The following is a 13,764-nucleotide window of genomic DNA, read 5'->3' as shown; positions in this document are numbered from 1 at the left end:
TCTTTATGTTAGTTAAACGAAGGCTGGCTCACGCGCATGCCCTTCCACTATCGATATGCCAGGCCTCAGCCATTCGATGCATTTTTTCATGTTTGTGCCTGTATAACACGGCACATTCATCGAAGTTCGGCGTGCATTGCTCTGGACAAAGCAAAGAAACGTTAGATGGTGAGCCTAACGACCTTTTATGCTTTATTAATATCTGATTAACACTGATTATCTAATTAGCGGCCCGCCTGCCCTACGTAGCCATGACCTATAGCCTAAACATGGCCATAAAACGAGGGTGCTAAATAGGACACATTGACTAAAAGACGAGGACGCCGACCTCAAGAGGAACAAAAAAAAGAAATGTAATGACGTTTCTACACCCAGAACGGGAGTCTGGTTCACAATAAAAGCGAAGGAGAGTTAAGCTTTTTAATGGGCTAAAGGCACGTGACCTAAACATCTTGCGCAGGGGGGGGGGGGGGGGGGGGGGGGGCAGATTACCGTTCGTGTGGTTGAGTGTTTTTTTCTAGTTTGAATCATCAAAGATTCCAGATGCAATATGGAGGTCAGGTCCTTCTCGATAGTGACGACACGTGCCTTGCAGCAATCTATCTCATGGCTTGCGCATGTTCGGCGAGGCCGTTAGAGGACACGTTTTCATTCTTCACATCGTTATAGTACTGTTTCAGCCGTCGCTCGAAGTTTCCGCGTTCACCGATGTAAACGCAGTCGCAGTTCGCGCACGGAACTTCGTAAACCACCACACCAGGAAAGCGCTATGTTTGTAATCTGTCTTTCACATTGACAATAGCGTGTTTCAGCTTGCGCGTGGGTACATGAGCAGCTGAGCAGTATGAGCTGGAACACCGAATTCACGTTTCTTCAACGATTACTTATAAGGTATTTATATGAATGGGACGTATTGAATTGCCAGAGATATACCTATCCGCTTGAGCATTTAGTGTCATGAACAATTTTGCACTTGCCAATGCGTTTAGTCGCTGTGACCTTTAAAAGGTAATTTCAGCGTTCCAGCTCATATTGCTCACGACCATACGTCGTACTTGCGCGGAACACGTGCCAAAACCTCACTCACACCAGGCACGTACACGGTTTACTGGATCGTTTCGAGCAGGCTGCAGAAATGCGCTTCAGCTTGCGTTCCACGGACGTCACGAAATAATCCGGGTAGCCACTTCTCGACAGGTCACGGCGGCGCACACGTTGAACGTCGGAGGAACGGTCAACAAACCTGGTGAAAATCCTGTGGGCACGCTGCATTAAAGACCTCTTGTGTGCTGCAGGGTGTATCGATTTAAAGTGCAAATACCGGCTGGTGTGCATTACGGCAAAAGAAAGCCCGACATCGTCACGCTTCACCAGTACGTCCAGGAAGGGCAACTCTCCGTTATTTTCTTCTTCAGTAGTAAATTGAATCGATTTTTCAATGCAATTTAGGTGGTATGCAAACGGATTCAGATCTGCTTTCTTAATTATGCAAAAATAGTAATCGACGTAACGAAGTAAAATCTTCGGGGCTGAAGTGAAGGACGAGAGCGCTCGGCGTTCCACAGACTCCACTTGTCAAATTGGCAGCCATGACCGAGATTGAAGCCCCCATGTCGGTGCAGGACAGGTCTGGCACGTCGATAGGCGTTCTTTCAGGAAGAGTGGGGTCAGATTTTAAGTGGGACACACATCGTCTCTTCGTCTATGTGTGTCCTATTTTTCGGTCCTCGTTTTGTGGCTTTATAGTTGAAAGTGTGAACTTGAGAAACGACGAAACTAAAAGCTGTTAACGACGACTAATGGACAACACAATTTTCAAGTCGCTTTGGACGAGAACAGCACACGTACAGAACAAAACAATATTAACGGGGCAGATCAAGTCGGTAATTCATTGCAAAACGATCACAACGTGGAAGACGGGTAGCGAAATATAAAAACGCACACGGAGCCTTTTGGAAGTCATCGCCGTTTGCGCGCTACCTTCTTTCTTTCCGTGTCCTTATCGAAAGTCTAAGCTTCTCTCTGGACATACATGCGTGGCGAGGGTAGCGCGTAACTGCTAATCCAACATGGGCGTATCTATCGGGTCCCTTCGTGCGTGCGTTTGTATGTGTGCGTGTATAGATACGCAAGCAAATAAACTGAACATTTTCGGGAAGGGGGGGGGGGGTCTCCTCCCTTGGCTACGCCCCTGCGTCATTGCTCTGTTGAAAGGAAAACTTCACCTCAGTTGTTCCAAGTGTGCAGCTGACAATGGCCACTGTCGAAAGGGGGGGGGGGGGTCGAGCGGCCCGCTTACTTCTCTCAGTGTGCGACACTTTCGCGCCATGCGCTCAAGCGTTGCAGGGGAGGCTACCGCTGAATAGGGGCTCTATAACGTTATAGTACTCTGTCATGCTTTTATTCTGATCTGTCTGACCTGAAAATTACATCACCGGCGACGCAAATATGAGCGGGAACCAGCAAACGTTTCATAAACCGATGACACGCGCTTCCCCTTCTGGAAATTAATTTCTGTTTCTTCGAAAACGTATAGAATCTCCGTTTCTCTATATCCCAGCTGCTGTAAGTCGATGAGTGTGCAGAAGCGTCTAGTGTTTTAGCCGAGCCGCGTGAGCTTAATACGGTTTCCCATTTAGTCTCCGATTAACCTGCTTCGCATTGCTTATGATACGGCGGCAGGCAGCGATCGCGGCGGCTGGCAAGGCGGCTATAAATAAGGCGGTCGACTCGAGCACCGTGGGGAAAGCCCAACTTTTAAGCTTGCCCTGCAACTTGATCGACCAGACAAGGGAGGTAGTCGGGGTCCACGGTTTTAGCGGACTAAGAAGACCTGCGAATGTTTTTGCCTGCTCCAAATAATGATCATTTTTCTCTCCCCCCACAAGGAATAGTTGAGACAGTGGTATACGCGCACAAGTCTTTCTGAAGTCTCCTTCCTCAGAAAGACTTAATATTAGAGAGCTCTTACAGTAAAAAAATGGCACTCGGCTTATACTTAAGGCGCATCATAAGCACTTTAGCCTTTGTCAACACGTGTTTTGTGTAAAAGGTGACAATTCAAGGCTGTTAGAGGCGTAGCACATTCCTCGTACTCACTCGTATACTTTACAACGCCGAGTCTCGGGCTGTGAAGTATGCACGATGGAATGGGCCAGGACGAAACAGGTTCAAAGTGGCGTGCCCAGGAAAAGCATTTTTGGGGGTTTTCTCTTTATAATCTTCATTGACGGGATGGCTGGCAGTGATAACAATGCTAAATTTGTAATCCATTGCAGATGACACAGCTTATCTTTTGTGGCAAATTTAAATGCAGACACAGTAACAAGATCTAATGAGGCTTTAATTTGCATAATTGTGCGAATCAAGACCGCTTAAAATTGCCATACTGAAGCTAAGGCGGCATTGTTTCGTCTTGAATTGACTTGTACAGCGCAAAATACAACTCGGACGGCAAAGAAGTACACATGAACAGCGCTGATTGTCAACTGAGGGTTTATTGCATACGATTTAAACGATTATGTTGTGTACCATATCCTTGTGCCATGCGACAATGCTTATATCGGACGAACTGGAAGGCGCGCCAATGTGAGATTGGCTAAAGCACCAGAGAAAAAAATGAGCGCAGCTTGCACTCAGTCGCGCAAGGCTGGGTCACAGCAGGGCTGGCGGGCACCTAGCTGGTCCTGGCTGGGCTTTTACCCTCTCTCTTTCCCACCCCTTGCTATTCTGTACTACACTTCTTGTGTACGTGTTTTCAGTGTTTTCGCTGGTACCAGCGTTCGTCCGTGTGTAACGCCTTCTTCTTGTGTACGTGTTTTCAGTGTTTTCGCTGGTACCCCTTTTTCAAGTTCATAATGCACCAACTGGCCCAACAGCTAGCGCTAATGCACATGGCTATGAGTGCTCTTTTTTTTTTGTCTGTGTCCTTCTATCTCTTTCTTGCTGTCTTTCTTCCCTTTCTTTTTCTCTCTCTAGTCGTTCTCTCGCCTTCTATCCTTTTCACTCTTCTTTCTCTCTCTCTCTCTCTCTCTTTGTACTCGTTTCCCCTCCTCCTCACCCCAACTTCCCTTTCCCACCCTCTTACTATACTATACTATACTATACTATACTATACTATACTATACTATACTATACTATACTGTACTATACCATACTATGCAATACTATGCAAGGCTATGCTATGCTCTGCTATAGCGTGCCTTGACAGCCGAGTGGTTACGACGCTCGCCTTCGGACCGTGGAGACGCGGGTTCGAGTCCTGCCTCGCCAAGAAATTTTCTATCTACACGACACACGGCAAAGCTCGACCATAACAGCTCTGCTGTAAAACTTTTACAGCGCGTATGTATGTGCCACAGAAATTGGGCAAATTCCACTACTCCCCACACTGGTCCAATAAAAATTAACGAGGAAACACACGGTCGGCAAACACCGATAAAGTTTTCTGTACAGACGTAACAAATAATTGAGGGAGACTTAAACGAACCGTCGGGATTGAGCCAGCGATGAACGTTTCAGCTTCGCTGGTTAGCCGCCTGTGTACGGAGTGCTTGGGCGCTGATTGATGAGGATAATTTTCTATCTGCGGCACACGGCAAACCTCGAGCATAACAGCTCTGCTGTAATACGAAAATAATGGCCGATTATCAAACCTGGTAGCACATTGAACGAAGCATCAGTGCAAGCCACTGTTTCATGATATGATCGTGAAACAAAAACAGTACGAAGCGCATCAGTCAGCGCGCCTATCTGCCTAAATGATGAAGAGATCCCATTCCCCAAGGTCATGCAGAAGTTGTAAACAGATTGGGGTACCTTTTGTGTTCTGTCTTTTTGCTTCTTCATCTATTTCCCTTGGGCGTACATGTACGTGTTCGCGTTTATAACGTATGCAATAAGCTCCATTGTTAGTGAGCGCTGTCCGATCGTGCTTCTTTGCCGTCCGAGTTGTATTTTGGCCTGTACAATTCAATTCAAGATGGACAAAGGCCAACTAGCCAGGCTGTCAGTTCAGGTGTTGTTTCGACCACGAAGAACGCATTGCACCTGCAAATCATACACTCAATGTGCAACGTTGCAAATGCTATTAGTATAAAGAATGTAGGCCTACTACGCCTCTAATACCGCAAATTCTCTCTTTTTTGAAAGAAAGCTTGTGGTTGGCAACTTAATAATAATAATAATAATAATTACAAAGCGCTTGAAACACTATTTCGACTAGGTGCTAACAAGGTAATATATAATACACGCAAACCTGAGTATGCGCAAGTAAGAAAGTGTAGCACTAAATACGGAAAGGGTGCAGTCATTGATACCTACATGAAACAGCGCAGTTATTAATTCACAGCTTTTATACATTGAAGAAATTTTATTGAATGATACAGAACTGTACTACTGGGAAGGCCGCTATTGACGTAATTGTATTCATGCATAAAGTTGTGTGGTTAATTATAAAAAAAGTGTTGCACGTGTATACAATAACACGCATATGTATGCTTGTCTCAGTGCATGCTACGTAAAACTGACTACTTTTTCTGCCGTGTGCTTGTCAGTGTTGTACACGTTCCTCTAAAACAGGAACGAAAGCTCGTTCCTCGTTCCTTCCCAATTTTGAAACGAGTTCCCGTTACAAGTTCCTTTAATGCCCTTAATTCGAAGGGAACGCGTTCCAGTTACATATCGAAAATTGGAACGTGTCGTTACATTAACGTTACATTTGCTATTTTTTAAAATTAAGATATAGATTCGGACAAATCTTGAGTGGAGATAAAGTGAGTAACATAAAGCTCACATCAGACTACGTATATTACACGAATTAGAACATTGCCGCAGCAGGTTATATGGAGATAAAAAATATCTAAAGAAACGATCCTAGGCAATTTTTTTTTTTTTTGAGAGGGAGAGAGAACTGGATATACTTCAGACATGACCAACTTCAGCATCAGGGCTCGCCGATTGCAAGCGCAACACATGTGGCACTTTCCACGTTAGTCTTCAAATGGGCAGTCAGGATACTGAGCTTGAGATGTTCAAATACACATTTCCTCACGTGCACCACTATCATTACATTTCTTGCGCAAGAAACCGCATCGGATTCAGCAATATAAAGGTGTTTAATGGAGACTGATTCAATATTGCAGTATGAGTGGAAAATAATGTCCAGAGTAAATATTCGCAACACAGTAAAGTATCATGCTTGAACTCAGCAAGAGTTACATCTCGGTGCTGGTGTCCGACAGACGAACATATTTTCTCGTGAGCAATTCGTTCGAAATGCTGTAGAGCCGTTCCACCGTAGCGCTGAGGGTACTGCCGTGTTGTACGCAATTGCGAACAGAGTCAACAAGGTTCGTAAGGGCGAGGGCAGGCTTGGCTGGCGCAACAAGAATGTAGCGCTGAATGTACGCGTATCGTTTATTGCATGACAGAGACGTTTCCCATGCGGTGGCTGTCGAAATGAATTGGGCTTATAGCCGCGGAGATAACTCGAAGTTTGGGGCAATGTCTGCCCAAAGGTAACCAGCGGGCAGGGACCGGGCAGGCGCCACTCCGGTGCCCGCGTCCACTGCGTTTGGGGCCTTTTCCCCGCCATCCGCATAACCGAGTGTCAAACTACTGAGATTTGTCCGCAGCTGTCAAAAGACCATACATCGAGAAAAACACTCCCGGGAACTGTGTCTAAGCTACGCAGTCGTCGAGTGTGCGAACAGAAACGTCGGAAGCGTATACGCTGCACGCTGCAAGTCGCTCCCACCCAAGAAATCCAACCCAAGTGTAACCTCGCCACCGTTACGTTGGATCCCCTGAATATGTCTGCTCATGCGCAGTGGGAGGCAATCGCGTGGGGTTGCGGTGGCTAGAACGTCGGTGTTTTGCCCGCTTTCTGCGGCCGCGAGTGTTGAGTCGGTTCCTGGGAGGTTCGCTCTGCTATCTCTGGTGTTCGAAGTTTTCGCGGAACCACGCGCAGGCGCCTCGGCTTTTTAGTCCGTGTCCCCAACGGCCGCACCTCATTTTCCCTATGCCGACAAGGTCACAGGGACACGTAGCAGAACCGCCCAAATACGCATCAAAAAAAAAAAAAACACACACACACACACACAAAAGCGACCTTTGAACTGCCCCAACAAATATGTGAACAAGGTAAAAAAAAAAAGCGCGCCTTTTCCTAGTGGTGGCCTTGCAGAGGGTTCTATGATTCTCGGATGTCAAGTAAATGTTCTCCACGATGTCTCCGGGTTCCAGAACGGCGCTTAGTTGCTGTCCAGACTGCTCAGACAAAGGCAAAAAAAAAAAAAAAAGTCAGCTATTTCTCCCGCACGCGGTTGGTTTCGGCGCTGCGCCCTTCCCTGCCCCCCGGCGGACGCCATGAAGTGAAAACCCAGGCGAGCGGTAGTTTTATGGGCCTCACGCGATCGCCCAACCACTCTGCTCTGCATGACATGCCGCGTACTTGTGTACGTCTTTTCAATGCCGTGGAACGCTTACAGAAGGAACGTCGTTCCCTCGTAAACGTAACGAGTTACCGTTACAGTTCCACCGATTCTTAACGGAACGGTGGCGTTCCTCCGTTCCTCCCAAAAGGAACTAGTTCCTGGAACGTCGTTCCTTGGAATGCCGTTCCGTACAACACTGGTGCTTGTTAAGCACCGCTGTGCTGTTGCGCAGGGCGGCCAAGTCCTCTCAACCTGTTCGCGCAGCGTCTTCCTTGATTTCAGACAAGTTTTGCAAAGCAAATTCTCTGCCTCTCTCTCCACACACACACACACACACACACACACACACACACACACACACACACACACACACACACACACACACACACACACACACACAGGGTGTTTCAAGAAATGTGTCCAACCTTCTAAAAAAATCGGGAAAATGCGATATTTCATTACTGCCTTCAGAATTGGATTTTCTGTAGTGGCATGGATTTTAAGATGGTTAAAGAAATTATTTGGGAGTGTAATTAAAAAAGTTAAATTAATTAACTTTTTCATTAGTGGAGTTACGTGGTTGTGACAAATGGGAGAATTGAAGTTCTTCATGCCAGAAACCCAACCCAACTTTGAGATTTCGAAAAAGTGACATCTAGTAATAATTACCAAGTAATGAAACTCAACCAAATTCAATGGTGAAATCTTAACAAACATGGAAGAACGCAACTGCCATATTCTTCTGAGACTTCAAAAATGAGTGAATGACTTTTTCTGTAGCGCTAGGCATCTTAAGATGGTTAGAGACATGAATTGAGAGAGTAATTAGGAAAGTTAAATTAATTAACTTTTTAATTAGTGGAGTTAGGTGACTGTGTCAAATTGGGGAATTGAAGTTCTTCGTGCCAGAAACCCATCCCAAGTTTGAGATTTCAAAAAAGCGGCCTCTAGTAATAATTACGAAGTAATGAAATTCAACCGAATCCGAAGGCTTTCGCTGTGGAAAGCCGTTGCATTTCGTTAAATTTCATTACGCCACAACAATTACTAGAGGACGCTTTATCGAAATCTCAAAGCTCGGATGGGTTCCTCGCATGAAGAACTTCAATTCTCCCATTTGACACAATCGCCTAACTCCACTAATTAAAAAGTTAATTAATGTAACTTTCTTAATTACTGTCCTAAATGATGTCCTTAACTACCTAAAGATTCCTGTCGCTACAGAAAAAGCAATTCTGAAAGCCCCGAGCAAATAATGCATTTTCCTGATTTTTTTTAGAAGGTTGGACACATTTCTTGAAACACCCTGTACTATATATATATATATATATAATATACACACACATACATACACATACGGGGGATGGCGTAGTGAGAGAAACTTGCCCCCCCCCCCCACCCCCCGCAGCGTATTGCGCGAAATAAACTAATGATAAATAAAATACAGTCGAACCTGACTATATCGAACTCAGATGAATTGAATTGTCCTTTATATCGAACTATTTTCGAACACGACAATGCTTTTACGTCACTGCATAGGAAAATCTACGGCTGCATCGAACATTAACGCTTGATATATCGACCATCGGGTAGCGCAAAAAGCCCCAAGTTGGCTTTCCCTCACAATTTCTGGCTTTTCCTCACGGTAAGTGATTCTTTAAAGAAAGAAGGAAAGGTAAGAAAATTGGATTTGGAGTACAGGATAACGGAAGGGCACTTTGCCGCATGGGAGAGCGGGTGGTGTGATTAGGAGAGCGCCGTGCGGAGCGAGTTGAAACTACTGCTTGCCATGCACGTGCCTTCCAGCAGGATTCCTCGTCGTTGCGCCGCAGTCCAACGTCACCGCTCGTTTCTCCGCTCGTTTTGTTGACGCGATGGATGCCGTAATACATAATAACCCGCTTTCCCCCGCAAAGTTGGCGATAATCAACGCAGTCGAACGTGGGGAAAAGAAGCCTTACGTTGCCGCTGTGTACAGCATCCCAAGAAGCACGCTGAATACGATATTAAATAAGGCCGACATTAGGGCCACAGTGGACTAGTAGGCACAACTGCGCATGAAGATTTTGAGGCGCTATTTACATCGATACCGCATTTTCTCGCGTATAAGCCGCCCCTACATATAACCTCGCATCCCCAACTACAAACCTCGGAAAGATACAAAATTAAAAAAACAATAATCTGCGTATTGCCGTGACGGTGTCTTCCTTACATTGCGAGCAGTGCCGTGAAGCTAACTCGCGCACTAAAATTCGCACCGATGTACAACTTTTAACTTCATTATAAGTTGTATATCGGATTATCGGGTATGTCGAACTAATTGTCGTTTTTTTTTTTTTTTTGCGAGTTCGACTGTATGTCGTTCCGCGCCATTCTTCTGGCCGAGTATATCCACTGTGATGCAACTTAAGGAGGTCTCGCCCATGTGACCAAAGCGCGACCGGCGATTGCCTCATGAGCCGGAAGGGGGAGCCACCAGCCGTCATAGTCATCCGCCTTTGAGGAGGAAATGCCGCTGCCTTCTGAAGTTGTGCCCAACAGTTGAATGATTTGCTCTGTTTACAACTACGGCTATGGGCTTAGAAAGCACGGCGAATGCACTGTTCTTTTTTGTTTTTTCAATTTGTGCACAATCATTCCCGCATTTAGTTTGATTTGCGAATAGGCCTTTTGATTTCAAGGTACCGTTAGGGACTCAGTATCCTTTAAAGCATTCCTCCCGCGTTAAAGGACTTTTTTAATAAACGTCTAGTATCTTTGCACGACATCCTTAGGTTCTGATTGCCTAGATTCCAGTGCATATCATTGCAAAATTGGCGTTTGTGTGCTCTCATTTGCAGTGCACAGGGGCGCCGGCTTTCCTCATCACCATCAACCGTTAAAGAAGCACCACTACCATCGCCGGAGAAGCTCCGTGCCAAGCACTTCGGGGAACCAGGATCCTGCGGATCTTCCCGCTGTCGCCGAAGCGAAAGAGCCCAGCCAAAGCAGTAAGGTGAGTTTGCTGCAGTCGCAGTCCCACTGACGTCACGGGTAATTTTTTCAACATGATTGTGAACAAGTGTTGTTCATAATAATAGGGACACTTTATAATTTGTTCTATTAAAAAAGTAACAAAAAAAGTCACTTCCGCCGCAAAGGCGAAGCAGCGAATGCGGTAGCAACAAAATGGAATTTCATGCGTAATTATGCTGCCAGCTCACTCCTTTAGCAAACACGGCCGCTGCAGTACAGTGTACTCGAGTGACCTTCGTGCGATCTATGCACAGTGATGCCAACCCTAGGGATTTATCCCTAGATCTAGGGATTTTTTATATCTCTCAGGGATTTGGAGTCTTTTTATTGAATATAAGGATTTTTGTAAGACTCTGGAAATGTTACATAAGACGACCTTATTAGGATTTACTGGACGGCAGCTATGGAGAAAAGCTCTGAGTAACTACCGAAAGGGCAAATATGAAATAAGGAGGGGGTCATGCGCTTAACTGTGAAGCGAGGTCGGGTTGCTTTGGAACGCGTAGTTATAAAGCGAGATTCAGTAAAGAAGAACAGTGCACATGCTGCGGGGAAGATAAGGAAACGGCGGAGCATGTTCTGATTGAATGTGGAGATATCCACCCAGGTGTACGTTTGGGCACGAGCCTACATGAAGCCTTGTGTTTTAGGGACTACAATGGAAAGCTGAACACACTCGCGATTGAAATAAGTAAGAGATGGTTAGGGTATTGGTGGGAGAAAGTGAGAGAGAAATGACAAAAATAATTAGCGGGAAAAGTAAGGACATTCTGCCGTAAGGGGCAGAGAACTGGGCTGAGAATTTACGTTTTTGTTTGTCTCTATAGTAAGATTGATTTAATCGTAGTAGACAAGGCACTACGCCAATCTAAGAAAGAGGTGGGCGGGGGGGGGGGGGGGAAGAAAATGAAAAAAAGCTCTTTTTTTTTGTCGAGTCTGGTGGGACACATGTCACCGCCCCGTTATAAAGGGGACGCTCATAGCATCCATCCATCTATACACTTACCTTCATTTCTAGAGCACTGCTATTGATATTATTGACGTTTTAGATAGATAGATAGATAGATAGATAGATAGATAGATAGATAGATAGATAGATAGATAGATAGATAGATAGATAGATAGATAGATAGATAGATAGATAGATAACATGACATGAATAACGCAAAATACCTGTCGCGTACGTCATGAAACCATCTCTCTCAGTCACGTGTGGCACATACCCGCATATCACAGTAACGGTGTACACACACATTGGCATGCACGCAAGGAAAGTGATAATAATAATTATAATTGTTGGGGTTTTATGTCCCAAAACCGCGATATCATTATGAGGGACACCCTGGCGAAGGGCTCCGGAAATTTTGACCATCTGGTATTATTTAACGTGCGCCGAGATCGCACAGTACGCGGGCACCTAGCATCTTGCCTCCATCGAAATGCTACCGCCGCGGCCGGGATCGAACCCGCGACTTTCGGATCAGCAGCCGAGCACCGTAACCGCTACACCACCGCTGCCGACGCAAGGAAAGCGAGGGAGCTGAAGACAGAACACCTGGATGACGCTCAACTACCATCCACTTGTCCACGTTGTCAGCAACGTGGACTGCGCGGATTACAGAAAACCGGGGTGAATGCTTCCCTACAATAAATCTACCGAGAGAACCAGGCCTCTCATCATTACCGATGACTTCAACATTGACTTATCAAGACCCAACAACGCCTGGTCCTTATACTGCGTGAAAGACAGCTTGGATGTGGACAGGGCATCAAAAGACCTCGCTGCCACATCCAGGACCGGAGGCATCATAGATCATTTCATCGCCAGAGGCATCCAGGATTTCCGCCAGCTGCACTATACCTCGCACTTCACTACACTTAACCCCTCGATCGTAGCCGCGATCACGAACGGATCCGATAACAAGTCCGGTCCAGCTGCTGGCGCTCACTGATCACGGTTATGACCTTGTTCAAGAACTGTCAAGAACCCCTCATACACATACACACAGGTTCGTGAAACGTGCGTGCGTTCTTCGTCATAACGGACAAGTATAAGCATAACAACTGTAACGCAACTGTAACAACTGCGACTGTTGCGCCTGCGCGTGCCACTTTCCTAAATGAAGCCTATAGTTGCGAGTAACGCCTGTCCTGTACATCTGTGTTCCTTCTTTGTCCTGTTCGGATTCACGCTATCCAGTATTGAAGAATATAAGCACTAATATCAGCTTACCGCGCCTGGTGTTGGTAACATCCATGTTGCTGTTTACATCGTTACGCAACTGTAAACTGGTTATATAATACATATGCGACTCTTCAACATATGAGTGTGCGTATACCACTTCCACATTTCTCTAGCGTTATTCCGTAACGTTTCGCTCACTGTGAAAAATTACGCCACAGTCACCATCCCGTGCATGCTTGGCATAACGTCCATTCCCACGGTACGTGGGATCCGCCGAATTTTTAAATGCGAAGCATTTCTTAGCGAACCTCTGGCACTTTGAGCGTTTCTATCTACGTATCTATCTATCTATCTATCTATCTAGCCGCCTACGTCTGGGTGCTCTCATAATCGCCTCCTTAACTTGGTTTAGACCAAAATTTGCATGGGAGGGTAAGAGGATTTGACGAATATGACTGCCGGGTCATGACATGAATAACGTTAAAATCCTGTCGCGTACGTCGTCAAACCCTTTCCGCTAGTCACGTGTGGCACATACCCGTTTACCACGGGCCGCGGTGTACAGGTATGCACCATAGGTGATTGACAGTTTATATCTACCTAGGAACGGCGAGAACATTGGTAACTTACATGCTAGAGCGTTAAGGAAAACCAACATCGGCAGCGTTGACTCAACGAATGGAAAGAATGAAAATTAAGATCGCAGCAGGAATCGAACCCAAGCATTCTGCGTGGCAATCAGGTATTCTACCACTGAGCCACGCCAGGTCTATAAACTGGTTTGGTAGAACAGCCTACCCAGGCGTAATAGCGGTGACAGTCAATTGTGGTTGTGGTGCTGGCTATCTAATTTTACAAGAAAGCAATGAACACTACATGATACTCCAACGATGGCTACTCCTACGATACAGGCGTCATATCAGATCAACTTCTGTAGTTCCAGTGTTGGCTCCGCTTTTATAGCAGTCTAATAAAGATTACGTTTGTATTCTATGATTCAGCAAGCTATATTGAAGCATTGCTCGAGCCCGGAGGAATACATTAGCGAAAGTTACATATGATATCCACATCACCGCACCGTAAAGTGCACTTCGTCCACCAGAACGACGCAGTGGCCTCTTTATTTCT

At 45.8% G+C, this 13,764-nt stretch overlaps 1 protein-coding gene across 1 annotated transcript in view; it reads left to right on the top strand.

Annotated features, from left to right (window-relative positions):
• The window catches only part of LOC119379322 (band 3 anion transport protein-like), a 160,548-nt gene that overhangs the window by 78,819 nt on the left and 67,965 nt on the right, over nt 1–13,764 (top strand). The window contains 1 exon segment of the mRNA XM_037648600.2: nt 10,277–10,431. Coding sequence (XP_037504528.1) covers nt 10,277–10,431 — 155 coding nt within the window.

This window comes from Rhipicephalus sanguineus, chromosome 1 (assembly GCF_013339695.2).
Source record: "Rhipicephalus sanguineus isolate Rsan-2018 chromosome 1, BIME_Rsan_1.4, whole genome shotgun sequence".
Classification (NCBI taxonomy): domain Eukaryota; kingdom Metazoa; phylum Arthropoda; class Arachnida; order Ixodida; family Ixodidae; genus Rhipicephalus; species Rhipicephalus sanguineus.
This window is presented reverse-complemented; position numbering and strand designations above follow the sequence as displayed.